Consider the following 12,759-nt stretch of genomic DNA (forward strand, 5'->3'; position numbering starts at 1 on the left):
TCTTTCATGTCATGTTACTGTCTGCAGCCTGATGCTTTCTGTTTAAGTTTGTAGTTGTTCCCGTGTGTTATTCTTTGAGCGTTTGTACCCTTATGTCCTTTTAGTCCTTCTTGGAATCTAGTTCTGTCGTACGGTTGTGTGTGTGGTCTTCGTATAAGTCAAGAGTAGTTGTCGCTTTGTGGTTCTGTTTTGCCGTCTTCTTGTTTGGATGTGTTCTGTTACGTGTATTCTCGTGTGCCTTGTGGTTTTCGTCAGTCTAGTCTGTTTCTTGTTTTCTTTATTAAATCACCTCAAAACTTGTATTTGCGTCATGCCTGTCCCCTTGGTTCGTAACAATATTTATAAAACAACATTACAGAATTACAACAGTGAATTGAAATCAGCAAAGAAAAACTAGCTCTTTACCTTAATCAATTCATCCAATAATAACTCAGCTGTCTTGTTCAGTATAGATATATAGTATTGATCGGCTAGTAAACCCCACCTCCCGTGTCTTCCCTGAGACTGTTTCAGTTGAAAAATGTGATGAGTTTGCAATATTTTTTAGGGACAAGTATAATTACTAGTATAAGGCAGAACATAGCAACAAGCACTAATAGACTATCAACCCTTATATCAGTTACTCAGCCTAACTTTAATATGTCTTATTTCCAAGTAGTTGACATGGTAACACTACTTGATGTGATCTCATCACTAAAATCCTCTACATGTGAACTGGACCCTTTACCAACATGCTTTTTCAAGCAGGTTGTGAGCTCATTAGTTTATTAAGTTCTAACGATTGTTAATCACTTACTGCAATTGGGAGAATTCCCTAATATTCTTAAAACCGCAATGGTTAAACCACTATCAGAACAGAAATCTTGATCCCACAATTCTCAATAATTATTGACCTATATCTTTCTTAGCAAAATCACTGAAAGTTGTCAATCCTGTTGAATGATTGTCAAAGTATAATGACCTCCTCTTCCTACTGTTCAACCTATATATGTTTTCGTAACCGCATAACTAATACCATGTTTGTTAATGATATCATCAATATGCAGATGACACTCAACTTTACATTTCTCTAGAACCTAAAGCCCTAAAATCAATTTGCTGTCGTCACTGTTTGATGGCATAGGAGATATACAGACATGGATGTCTGACAATTTTCTGCAATTAAATAAAGACAGCGGTTCTTGTTCTTGGTAGTGATTCACAAAGGAATGATGTGCACACTTATTTACATCAAATTAATCTCTTCAGACAAACAATGTGTGAAGAACCTGGGCGTCACTTTTGATAATGAGCTCAGCTTTGAATCACACATCATGACTACATGCAAGACAGCTTATTTTCACCTTTTGAAAGTGAAAAACTTGTCCATGCATTTATCACATCAAGGCTAGATTATTATAATGCTGTTCTATCTGCTCTTCCAAAGAGCTCTATTTCTCACCTACAGGCCCAAAGCTGAGTTCCAGAGCTTTAATATGGCCCAAAGCTCTGGAACTTCCTGATGAGCTCAGAGGCATTTCATCCCTGTACAGCTTCAAGAAGAGTCTCAAAACCTTCCTGTTTAGATCTGCTTTTAGTTAAGAATCTCTAACTGTGTTCTAATTATTTTAATAGTATTCCATCTTATTTACTTTTACATTATTTTATTTAGTTACGTTTAATGTCTGTTCTATTATTTTAAAGGTTTTGCCATCTTATTTACTTAATTACATTATTTTATAATTTGTCACTTTATTACATTATTTTATTGTGTTTCCTTTTTATCTTAATTTATATATATATATATAAATATATATATATATATATATATATATATATATATATATATATATATATATACACTTCCTTTTAATGTTTTTATTTATTTATTTATTCTGTAAAGCACTATTATTACATTGTTTGAAATTCGAAGAGCAGCGTCAGAAAGAAAAAAAAGCGACCACCGTGCCTGGCGCTTGCTGCCTTTGAGGTACTTTAAATTCTTGTGATCCATAATAACGGTAAACGGATGTTTCGTTCCCTCACGCCAGTGCCAGTAGTTCGCAATCTCCCACCCCGTAATTGCATTCTGAGTTTCTTTGAAAAGAACACAATAGGCCCTAGCATACTGTGACAGCACAGTGCCTACTCCAACATTGGAAGCATCTACCTCCACAATGTTGGGATCAGGTTGTTGCAAAACCGAAGCTTTAATGAAAGCTTGCTGTCACGTCCAGCTCCTCCCTCCTCCCTGGTGCTGCCTAGTTTTCCCCGTTCCCTTGGTTACCCCTCTGTTCTACCCCTTGTCGTCGGTCATTGTACGCGAGTCTCCCTTTGCCTACCTGCTCTTTTGTGGTTGTTCTATTGTGGTGCGGAGGTCTTTGTGATCATAGCCCTGGTATTTGTATTCTCCATTGATTTATCTGTTCTGTGTTACCCTGCCTCATTTTCGTATTGTTCTGTTTCGTTATGCCTTTGTATCTAACCAAATCTGGGTGTCTCTCCTGCAGAGGTGTCAATTCCAGGTTCAGAAAAAACACAACATATAGCACCCTGAGACTGTTTCCCTGAGACTAACTTATGACCGCAACCTAGCACACACTCAACATAACACCGGCCTCCCCACCATGACAGTGTCCTGCTGATTGTAAGCATCTTCGGGTTTTAGAAAATATAAAAATAAGGTATTATTATTTTATATATATATATATATATATAAAATCAGTGGGGAACCGTCAGGGCCCTCTACGGCCTAAAATATTCTTAAAACGTGTATATATATATATAATTATCCAATTTTATTTTATCTACTTGCAGTTTTACAATCGACATCTAAACAATTACAAAAATATAAGCAAATAAATAATTTACCCGTGTCTATTCAATCTGTGTTGGAAGGTGAGGGGTTAAGTGGAAGCCTGTGAGCCTGTGTCTCCCCATATCAGGACTGTGATGCCCGCTGTTCGTTTACAGAGGGCCAGACAGTTATAATTCAGCGCAATACCAGTTTCAAATGATAGTCAAATTGACCAATCATATCTTCTCTCTTAGTGGGCGGGCTTAACTGTATGATAATTTCCACCCGCTGTGGCGACGCTAGCTGTCGTTAGGGTACCACCGCTAGCTAGTTTCGATTCATCCCTTTGACGTCCTTGTTTACATATTCCGCTTCCACGAACCACGGAGCTGTGAAACCTTATTTTGTTTGGAAACTTATTTTGCTTAAGAAGTTATCTACTACAAATGTTATTATTGTTTATTGCGTTTCTAAAGCCGTACTGTCATCTCAGTTTTTTTTTTTTGTTTTTTCTTTATTCTTTATTGCAGTTTATTAGGAGAGGAAACAAAATTTTTTTCGGGGGGTAATATACATATATATAAACATTCATTGCTATAAACACACATCATTCACTGTCTCAGTTTATATTCATCGTATTACTTTATATTTACTGAATCACTTCATATTCACTTTCTTTTTAATTTCGCTGTATCACTTTTTTGCTGTTGTGATACATGCTACTGCTGCTACCTGAACTTTATCACTTTTGCACCACTATTTCATGTCATGGTAGGCTGGGTCAGCCTACACAGCCACTCCCCCTGTCCAATTCACCTACCTACTCCATAATCACTGGCATCTGTCTCCCATCACTTTCACTCCCAATTTCAGCCCACAGGTCCAGCACACCATTACTGTGCATTCCTTGACCATAGAGGAGTGAGTCTACCTGCATCATCTTCCTTGCCTAGTGGCTTTACTTTATTTCACTTGAGTGTGATTGTTATTGCTGTGCTATGGACTTAAAGTTTCCACGGCACCATACTCCGCGTCTGCTGCTTCTGTCACCTCGTTACAATCCCCTTTATATTGTTCTTTAACTTTATATTGTTCTTTGGTGTAACCTGAGACCTTGAATGCATAATTTGTTCCATCTCATGTACCGCATGTGATGCAAAAGTCTCCTTGAATCCTTAATCTTAAATACACTAACAAGTGGTGAAACAAGACACAGGTGCAGGACATAATGAGGGGTGTGTGACAAACAAACACACACACACAAACAGCCATGATGAACACTAACTGGACATGTAGTGGGGAGGAATCATGGAGGAAGGAGCCATTACAGCCCACAAACCTAACAGTGTGCTAATTACATATGCACACTGAACTAGGAAACATGCGCATAAAAAAACATAAAATTACACATGGAAATACGTAACCAGCTACATTTAATTTTCATCTTTCTTTTTTCACATGTTCTTCCAGCACATTTAACTTGCATTACTTATAAGGGATGCTAGTCCCAGAACATTCAAAGTATTGATACCATACCTCATATTCTGCTTCAGGTCATTTCTTGTGACAATTGTAGTAAATTAAAAAAATCCTGTTTCCTTTTTAGTCATTCTTCCATTTAGTTTTTTCTAAATTCCTCAATTTTTTGTGCAATTTAATGGCACCATTTTTACATTACTTATGTCACATAACACACATTAAATGTTATTTTAGTATGTGTTGTGTTTTTATTTCATTACTCTCTTTTTTTTCATTACTTCTTATGGCATCTTTCTCTGGCATTACCGTTTGTCATCACTGTTTATTTGCACTAGTGTCCTTCAGTCTTTATTTGTTGCCTTTTTGAAGCCAACTTGAAGTTTGTGCTGAAGCTTTCTTTTTCTGATTCTATATTTGTTTTCTCATAGAGAAATAAGAAATACCAAAAATCTGATGACCATCAGTCCTGAGGCTTTCAAAGACCTTCCAAATTTGAAATACTTGTAAGTAAATCCATTATCCATACATACAGTATATACTGCTCAAAACAATAAAGGGAACACTAACATAACACATCCTATATCTCAATAAATAGAATATTCCAGTTGAAAATCTTTATGTAATACATAGTGGAATGTGTTGTAGCGGATACATATGTTAGTTTATGGATTATGAACGGGGCACCATCCTGATTGCTCAGGAACCAGTATTGTGATAACGGAGATAGGTGGAATATGGTTTAATCAGTCTCATTACTAAAGGGTTAAGTTCGGGTTCCACGCAGTGACCTAATACCATCGACCAAAATATGTATTTACCACCGTGACCAGATTAATGAATAAATGTCCACATTTATTAAATGGTTAATATTACAACTGATTAAGAATAGCATATGGAATGATTTTGCTCAAAATGAAATTCAACCTATATGTGAATCTACTAATCTAACCAGGAATATAATAGTGAACAACAAAGGATATAAAATTAAACAACAACAGCAAATGATATAACTGTCGGTGATCATGAGAATTAAATGGATTATATGACTACCTTAAGGCTTGCCTAACTAGCGTAGGACCCAGGGACGGACATGAGGTCTTTAGAGAGAAAATAGAAAAGGAAAGAGAAAGAGAAAGTTTGGGGAGGTTAATGGTAACAGTATTTGGCAACCCCAAAACAGCATATGAACTGAGCATCTTACTTCGTTGAAGAGGCGTGGTAACGCGGACCAACCGGTGCGCGTTCACGGTTCCTTTCTTGAGGTGGCTAAGTCCTACGGAGCAGGTCACGTGAGACGGCTCGAGTCACAGTCACAGCTGGAGGCCGCAGACAAACTTGTGCAGATGACTTTACTGAGAAAGAAAATTAGCTTGACTTGAAAGACTAGACAAAATAAAATTATGTTTGACGACGACACGTAAAATAAAGAAAATAAAATAAAATCTAGAAGAATCATCTGTTGGACTCAGTGAGCTTGTTGCTGTCTTTTGGCCTCGCTCCGGTGGACTCTGCGGTGTTCGGCGTAAGTCCAGCACTCTGTTGGTCGCGATGGTTTGGCATGTTTCCAATGAGTTCGAGTCTCTGGGTCTCGGCGAGTCTGGCGAAATTCTCCAAGTCTACCAGGCTGCCAAGCTCATTATGTCTCCTTGAGTAAGGGTTTTTAAACAACTTTTAGGGGCGTCATCGGAAGGCACTTGTCAGGAACAGCACATAATCACCGTGCAGATGTGGTTCACCTGCCGCTCATTGCCCCTCCCTTTCGCAACTATTTAAGCTTCCCCCTCACTCTTCCCGGGTTGCGAAGTATTGTTTCCATGCCACATACCAAGCGTTCTCTGTGTTTCTGCTTTCCTGTGTACGACCTCTGCTCTCCTCCTAGACCTTGTTCCCTGCCTAGTCCCTCTGTACCTCCTGGCTTCTGTCTCACCGGCGTGACCCTGGACTGTCCTGACTACGATTACTCTACTCCTGTACAACACACCCTGAATGGAGTAACTCGCCTGTTTGATTACTCTGTGATCGCTGTTTCAATAAAAGCAGCTATTATCCGTACTTGGATCCTTGTCTGCCTGATTAGTACGTTACAGCACTTTCTTGGTCATCATTTCATTGACCATTGGGCCTGTATTATTAAATACTCATTACCTCTGCCCGGACAGGGGAGAGGGAGAGAGAGAGAGAGAGAAAGGGAGAAAGAGGGGGGGAGTGAGGAGTGCCCGTCATTCCAGGTCTAGTTAATGACTTAACCAAAAAAGGCAGATTATCACAATTTGAGGACAAAGGGAATTCCCTATTCCTAAATAAATTGTCTTACATATTTACATATGCCTAAATAAGTATTAATTTGGTTCTATTAGTCTACACATTGAGCCATTCTTAATTTCCACTTTTGGACAATAAATGACACAATGCACAGACAGTGAGGTCACATGCACACATGAAAATTATTACATTCGATGAGTAATATACAAACTAATACATAGATATGCATATGCCTAATATAGCACATTTGTAACGTATAGAACATGCTGAGAGGGATCCTGATGCGGAATAACACGTTCTTTATTTGAATAACTCTGTACAACTAGCCACAAGATGAGCAAAGTGACGTATGGCAGGTGCAGAGCAGTAGCGTGGGAGCGGTGGTCAGTGCGGTCCAGGGTCGAGAGGCGAGGGCAGAGTCCGGGAGGTATCCAGGGATCAGGCAGGAGACGTGGTCTAGGGGACAAGCAGAGTTCGGCACACAGAGAGACAGTCAGGAATAACGGCTTGGTATGCAACGACATGAGGCAATACTTCGCAACCAGGAAGTGAAGTCTAGGTGCTTAAGTATGCCCGGAATGTGGGCGTGGTGGGGAGACAGGTGAACGTAATTGTGTTATCGGCTATTCCTGACAACATTACATGTTGATACTTGGTTATATATAAATCTAAATTAATATTACATTGGAATACAAGTGTATTGATATATCTAAAATAATGCAGCACATGAATATGTGAGTATACAAGTCTCTATGACTAACACACAGAATTAATGAGCATGCATGCCTAAACAGCAGAACACCAGTGTTGCCATAGTTACTTTGAAACAGTAATCCGACTACTGACTACACTGTAAAAAGTAATAAGTTGGCTTTTTCTTTTTCTTTTTTTTTTATTGAGAAGTCAATCACAATACGAAATACAATCAAACAACAAAAGGTAAATGACTTCTAAATTTTCCCCAGTTTTATCCCCAAAAAAAACAAACAACCATAGACACACAGCCAGAAAAAAAAGTGAATTCAACAGTTAAGCATATACGTAAATACACACACACACATATACATATAAAGAGATACACCTCTATGCATACATATACACATATATGAAGCATATACGTAAATACACACACACATATACATAAAGAGATACACCTCTATGTATACATATACGCATATATGAAGCATATACGTAAATACACACACATATACATATAAAGAGATACACCTCTATGTATACATATACACATATATGAAGCATATACGTAAATACACACACACATATACATATAAAGAGATACACCTCTATGTATACATATACACCAGTGGGGAACCGTCAGGGCCCTCTACGCCCTCTCAGAGGGCCTAAAATATTCTTAAAGCATTATATATATAATTATCCAATTTTATTTTATCTACTTACAGTTTGACATTCGACATCTAAACAATTACAAAAATATAAGCAAATAAAATATTCACCCGTGTCTATTCAATCTGTGTTGGAAGGTGAGGGGTTGAGTGGAAGCCTGTGAGCCTGTGTCTCCCCCTATCAGGACTGTGATGCCCGCTGTTCGTTTACAGAGGGCCTGGCAGTTATAATTCAGCGCAATACCAGTTTCAAATGACAGCAAAATTGACCAATCATATCTTCTCTCTTAGTGGGCGGGCTTAACTGTATGATAATTTCCGCCCGCTGTGGCGACGCTAGCTGTCGTTAGCACCATCGCTAGCTAGTTTCGATTCATCCCTTTGACGTCCTCGTGCGCGTTGTTTACATATTCCGCTTCCGAGAACCACGGAGCTGTGAACCTTATTTTGTTTGGAAACTTATTTTGCTTAAGATGTTATCTAGTACAGATATTATTGTTTATTGCGTTTTTAAAGCTGTACTGTCGTCTCAGTTTTTCTTTATTTAGTTTATTAAGAAAGGAAAAAAAAAATTTCGGGGGGGAGGGGGGGGGGTAGCGGGCCCAGGTTTAAAGGTCACGGTTCGCTACTGATATACACATATATGAAGCATATACGTAAATACACACACACATATACATATAAAGAGATACACCTCTATGTATACATATACACATATATGAAGCATATACATAAATACACACACACATATACATATAAAGAGATACACCTCTATGTATACATATACACATATATGAAGCATATACGTAAATACACACACACACATATATACATATAAAGAGATACACCTCTATGTATACATATACACATATATGAAGCAGCAGATTCTTCATACATAAAATGATGTACAAACTGAAAGTCACACATGAATATTAATAAAAAGGTGACAGATGAAAAAAGAAAGAAAGAAAAAGACAGAAAGAAGGGGGATTTATTAAATAGTAGGAAGAGTTTGAAGCTGGTTAAAATAAGAGAAGAAACAATTCCACTTCAAATTAAACTTTGAAACATCACCTCTCAGTGAGAATCGAATTTTCTCCAATTTTAGGAAGTGAAGAACATCTTGGAGCCAAACTGAAATTGTAGGAGGTCTCGGGGATTTCCATAGTAGGAGGATACGTCGCCTTGCTAATAAAGAAGTAAAGGCCACAACATCTGATTGTGACTTTGAGAGTGAGTGAGTGTTGGAAAAAAAGCCAAAAATTGCAATAGTGGGAGACATTTGTATGGTAGTGTCAAATATCTCTGACATCACCTGAAAATAGTCAGACCAAAAATTAAAAATCACCGGACAAGAAAAAAAACGTGAGTTAAATTACATGGTGACATGGAACAACGGTCACATGAATCAATGACTGTATCTGGGTAAAATTTTGCTAACTGATATTTTGAGCGGTGTATCCTGTGTAGCACTTTAAACTGAATCAGCTGATGTTTAGCACACGGTGAGCTGGAACGTACAACGTTAATAGCCTTTTCTCACCAACCCCCTGGCAAAACAGAACCCAGTTCTTCCTCCCAAGCATGTTTGATTTTATTAACGGTATGCGGGTGAAAATCCATCAGATGGGAATAAATTTTAGATATAAGAGATAACCGAGAGGGATTAAGATCCAACAAGATATCATAAGGCTGACTGATAGAATGATGAGTAATATTTAAGAATAAAGAGGAAAAACTGTCTAATCTGGAAAAATCTAAATAAATGAGAAGCTGGTAAATTGAAATCTGAAGACAACTGAGTAAAACTACTCAAAACACCATCCCTATAAAGGACCTGAAAGGAATCAATGCCCCTCTCATGCCACAACTTGAAAGCTGCATCACTCAAACCAGGGGGAAATAAGTAATTATTCAATATGGGCATCTTCATTGAGGGTTGTGTGAATTTAAAATGAGACCGAAATTGAGACCAAATACGAAGCGAAGAAAGAACCAATGGATTGTTTGTAAATTTAGAATATTTTAGTGGAGTCGGAGCTGTAAGCAATGACAATAAAGAGGAAGTTGAGCAAGAGAGAGACTCGAGTTTGCACCACGATAATTCAGGGGAATGAAGCCAATAGAGCATTTTATGGATGTTAGGTGACCAGTAATAATACAAAAAGTTAGGGAGAGCAAGACCACCATCGAATCTGAATCGCTGCAGAAGCGCGAGTCCAACTCTGGGAATCTTTCCATCCCAAATGAAAGTAGAAATTATTTGGTCTAATGCTTTAAAAAACTTTTTGGGTAGGTAAACCGGAATTGTTTGTATTGCCCAGATTTCTTTTTTTTATTTCATTCATTTTAATTGTGTTCACCTTACCAATAAGAGAAAGAGGAAAAGATCTCCATCTCTCTAGATCAGATTCAGTTTTGGCCAATAAAGGGGAAAAGTTGGAGTGAAAAAGAGCTGGTAGGCTTCGAGCTATAGAATTACCTAAATATTTAAATCCATTTGGAGTGAATTTAAATGGGAATAAAGAACTGTCAAGCATTAACGCCAGAGAGTTTACTGGATAACATTCACTCTTTTGGATGTTTAATTTGTATCCAGAAAAAAGGCCGAATTTCCTCAACAATGTCAGAATCGATGCGAGACTGCTCTTGGGGTCAGTAACATACAGTAACAGGTCATCTGCATACAGAGACAATTTCATTTCAATACCTGAACGCGAAATACCCTGAAAGAGTGAGAGAGATTTTAAAGCGATAGATAGAGGCTCAATTACCAGAGCAAACAGCAGGGGTGATAACGGGCAACCTTGTCTGGTACCGCGTGACAGGGAGAAATAATTTGAATATACATTGTTGGTATGAACACTCGCATGAGGAGATGTGTAGAGTAGCCTCACCCAGGATATGAAGTTATGACCAAAACCAAATTTCTGTAAAATAAAAAACAGATAACGCCACTCAACACGGTCAAAGGCCTTCTCTGCATCCAAGGAAATAACCACCTCCGGTGCAGTTTGTGAGTGTACAGAGTAGATGGTGTTTAAAAGTGTGTGGACATTAAAGAAAAGCTGACGTCGCTTGATAAAACCATTCTGATCGTGGGAGTTGATTTTAGGAAGTACATTTTCCAAACGTAAGGCCAGAGCTTTAGCCAGAATCTTTACATCAACATTTAAAATAGAAAGGGGTCTGTATGAACTGCAACATTTCGGGTCTTTGTCTTTCTTAAGGAGCAGAGAAATGGAAGCCTGAGTCATGGTGGGGGGAAGAGAACCGGAAGACTGAGATTCATGAAAAACCTCCAAAAGGAGTGGGGCGAGTTTATTAATAAATTTTTTATAGAACTCAATGGGGAACCCATCAGGGCCAGGAGCTTTATTAGTCTGCATAGATTTTATAGATTGGGTTAAGTCTGACAAACCCAAAGGAGAATCAAGATTGTCAGCAACTGATAAATCAAGGGAAGGAAGTACCAGATCTTCAAAAAAAGAAAACATTTCGTCATCATCGGATGGGGACTCTGATGTATAAAGATTTGAGTAGAATGATTTGAATACTTCACTGATACCCTGCGGGTCAGAGCGAAGGTCTCCCTTTGTATCTACAATTTGGTGAATAACGCGAGATGCAGACTGTCTCTTCAACTGATGAGCAAGAAGTCGAGACTGTTTATCGCCGTGTTCATAATAAGTACAACGAGAGCGTAGTAAAAGTTTTTCTGCATCGGAGGTTGTTAAAAGATTGAATTTTGATTGTAATTCGAGCCTCTGCTTAAGTAATGGTGGTGTAGACTGAGTTGCAATGAGTTTATCCAGCACTGAAATTTCGTTCATGAGGTTTTGCACTTTGGATCTCTGCATTTTATTCATGTGAGCTGTGTATGAGATTATTTGACCACGTAGATAGGCCTTAAGGGTGTCCCATAAAAGAGAAAAAGAAATAGAATCACATTTGTTAAAAGCAATAAATTCATCAATAGCCGAGGAAATAAATGTATAGAAAGCATCATCTGAAAGTAATAATGGATTGAATTTCGAAGTAGGAGGAGAGCTGTGTGAATTTGTAAAATATATATTAATAGTGTGAGGAGCATGATCAGAAATAACTATTGAGTGATAGGTGGGAGAAGTGACCCTAGACATGAGCGAGTTATCCACAAAAAAGTAGTCTATACGAGAGAATGTTTGATGTGGGTGAGAGAAAAAAGAAAACTCCTTATCCTGTGGATTACAAAACCTCCAGGGATCTCCCATAGAATTATCAGTTAAAAACTGAGAAATTACCTGAGACATTAAAGATGGAGTTAAAGATCAAGGGTTTGAATGATCTAATGATGGATCAATGGTACAATTCATGTCACCTCCCATAATGAGAAGATGAGTATCTAAAGAAGGGAGCAAAGTAAAAAGATTTTGCATGAATTTGGGGTCATCGAAATTGGGGGCGTATAAATTAACCAATAACACTGGTGTGTTAAACAGAGAGCCTCGAATTATCAAAAATCTACCATTAACATCAGCAAAAGTAAAATCCGAAATGAAATCAATCCCTCTCTTAACCAAAATAGCAACTCCTCTAGATTTTGAGTTAAATGTAGAGTGAAAAATGTTTCCAACCCAAGGAAATTTTAACTTTAGATGATCATCACTTTTGAGATGTGTTTCCTGTAGGAACATAATGTCTGCATTTAAACGCTGCAAGTGGGCATTGACCCTCAAACGCTTGATCACACTGTTAAGGCCATTGACGTTCCAGCTCAGGAATTTAATGTTGGCTCCACTATGCAACACTTGTGATGTATGAGTGGTCATTTAGATTCAGTATTTGTATATAACTGAAGTGGAAAAAGTGATTGGAAATTTGCCAGCAAATTGA

The 12,759-nt window shown here is 38.0% G+C and overlaps 1 protein-coding gene across 1 annotated transcript in view; it reads left to right on the top strand.

Moving 5' to 3' along the window:
• The window catches only part of tshr (thyroid stimulating hormone receptor), a 169,491-nt gene that overhangs the window by 84,566 nt on the left and 72,166 nt on the right, over nucleotides 1-12,759 (top strand). Inside the window, 1 exon segment of the mRNA XM_077018157.1 lies at nucleotides 4,684-4,758. Within this exon segment, the coding sequence (XP_076874272.1) occupies nucleotides 4,684-4,758 (75 nt within the window).

Source organism: Brachyhypopomus gauderio, chromosome 9 (genome assembly GCF_052324685.1).
Source record: "Brachyhypopomus gauderio isolate BG-103 chromosome 9, BGAUD_0.2, whole genome shotgun sequence".
Taxonomy (NCBI): domain Eukaryota; kingdom Metazoa; phylum Chordata; class Actinopteri; order Gymnotiformes; family Hypopomidae; genus Brachyhypopomus; species Brachyhypopomus gauderio.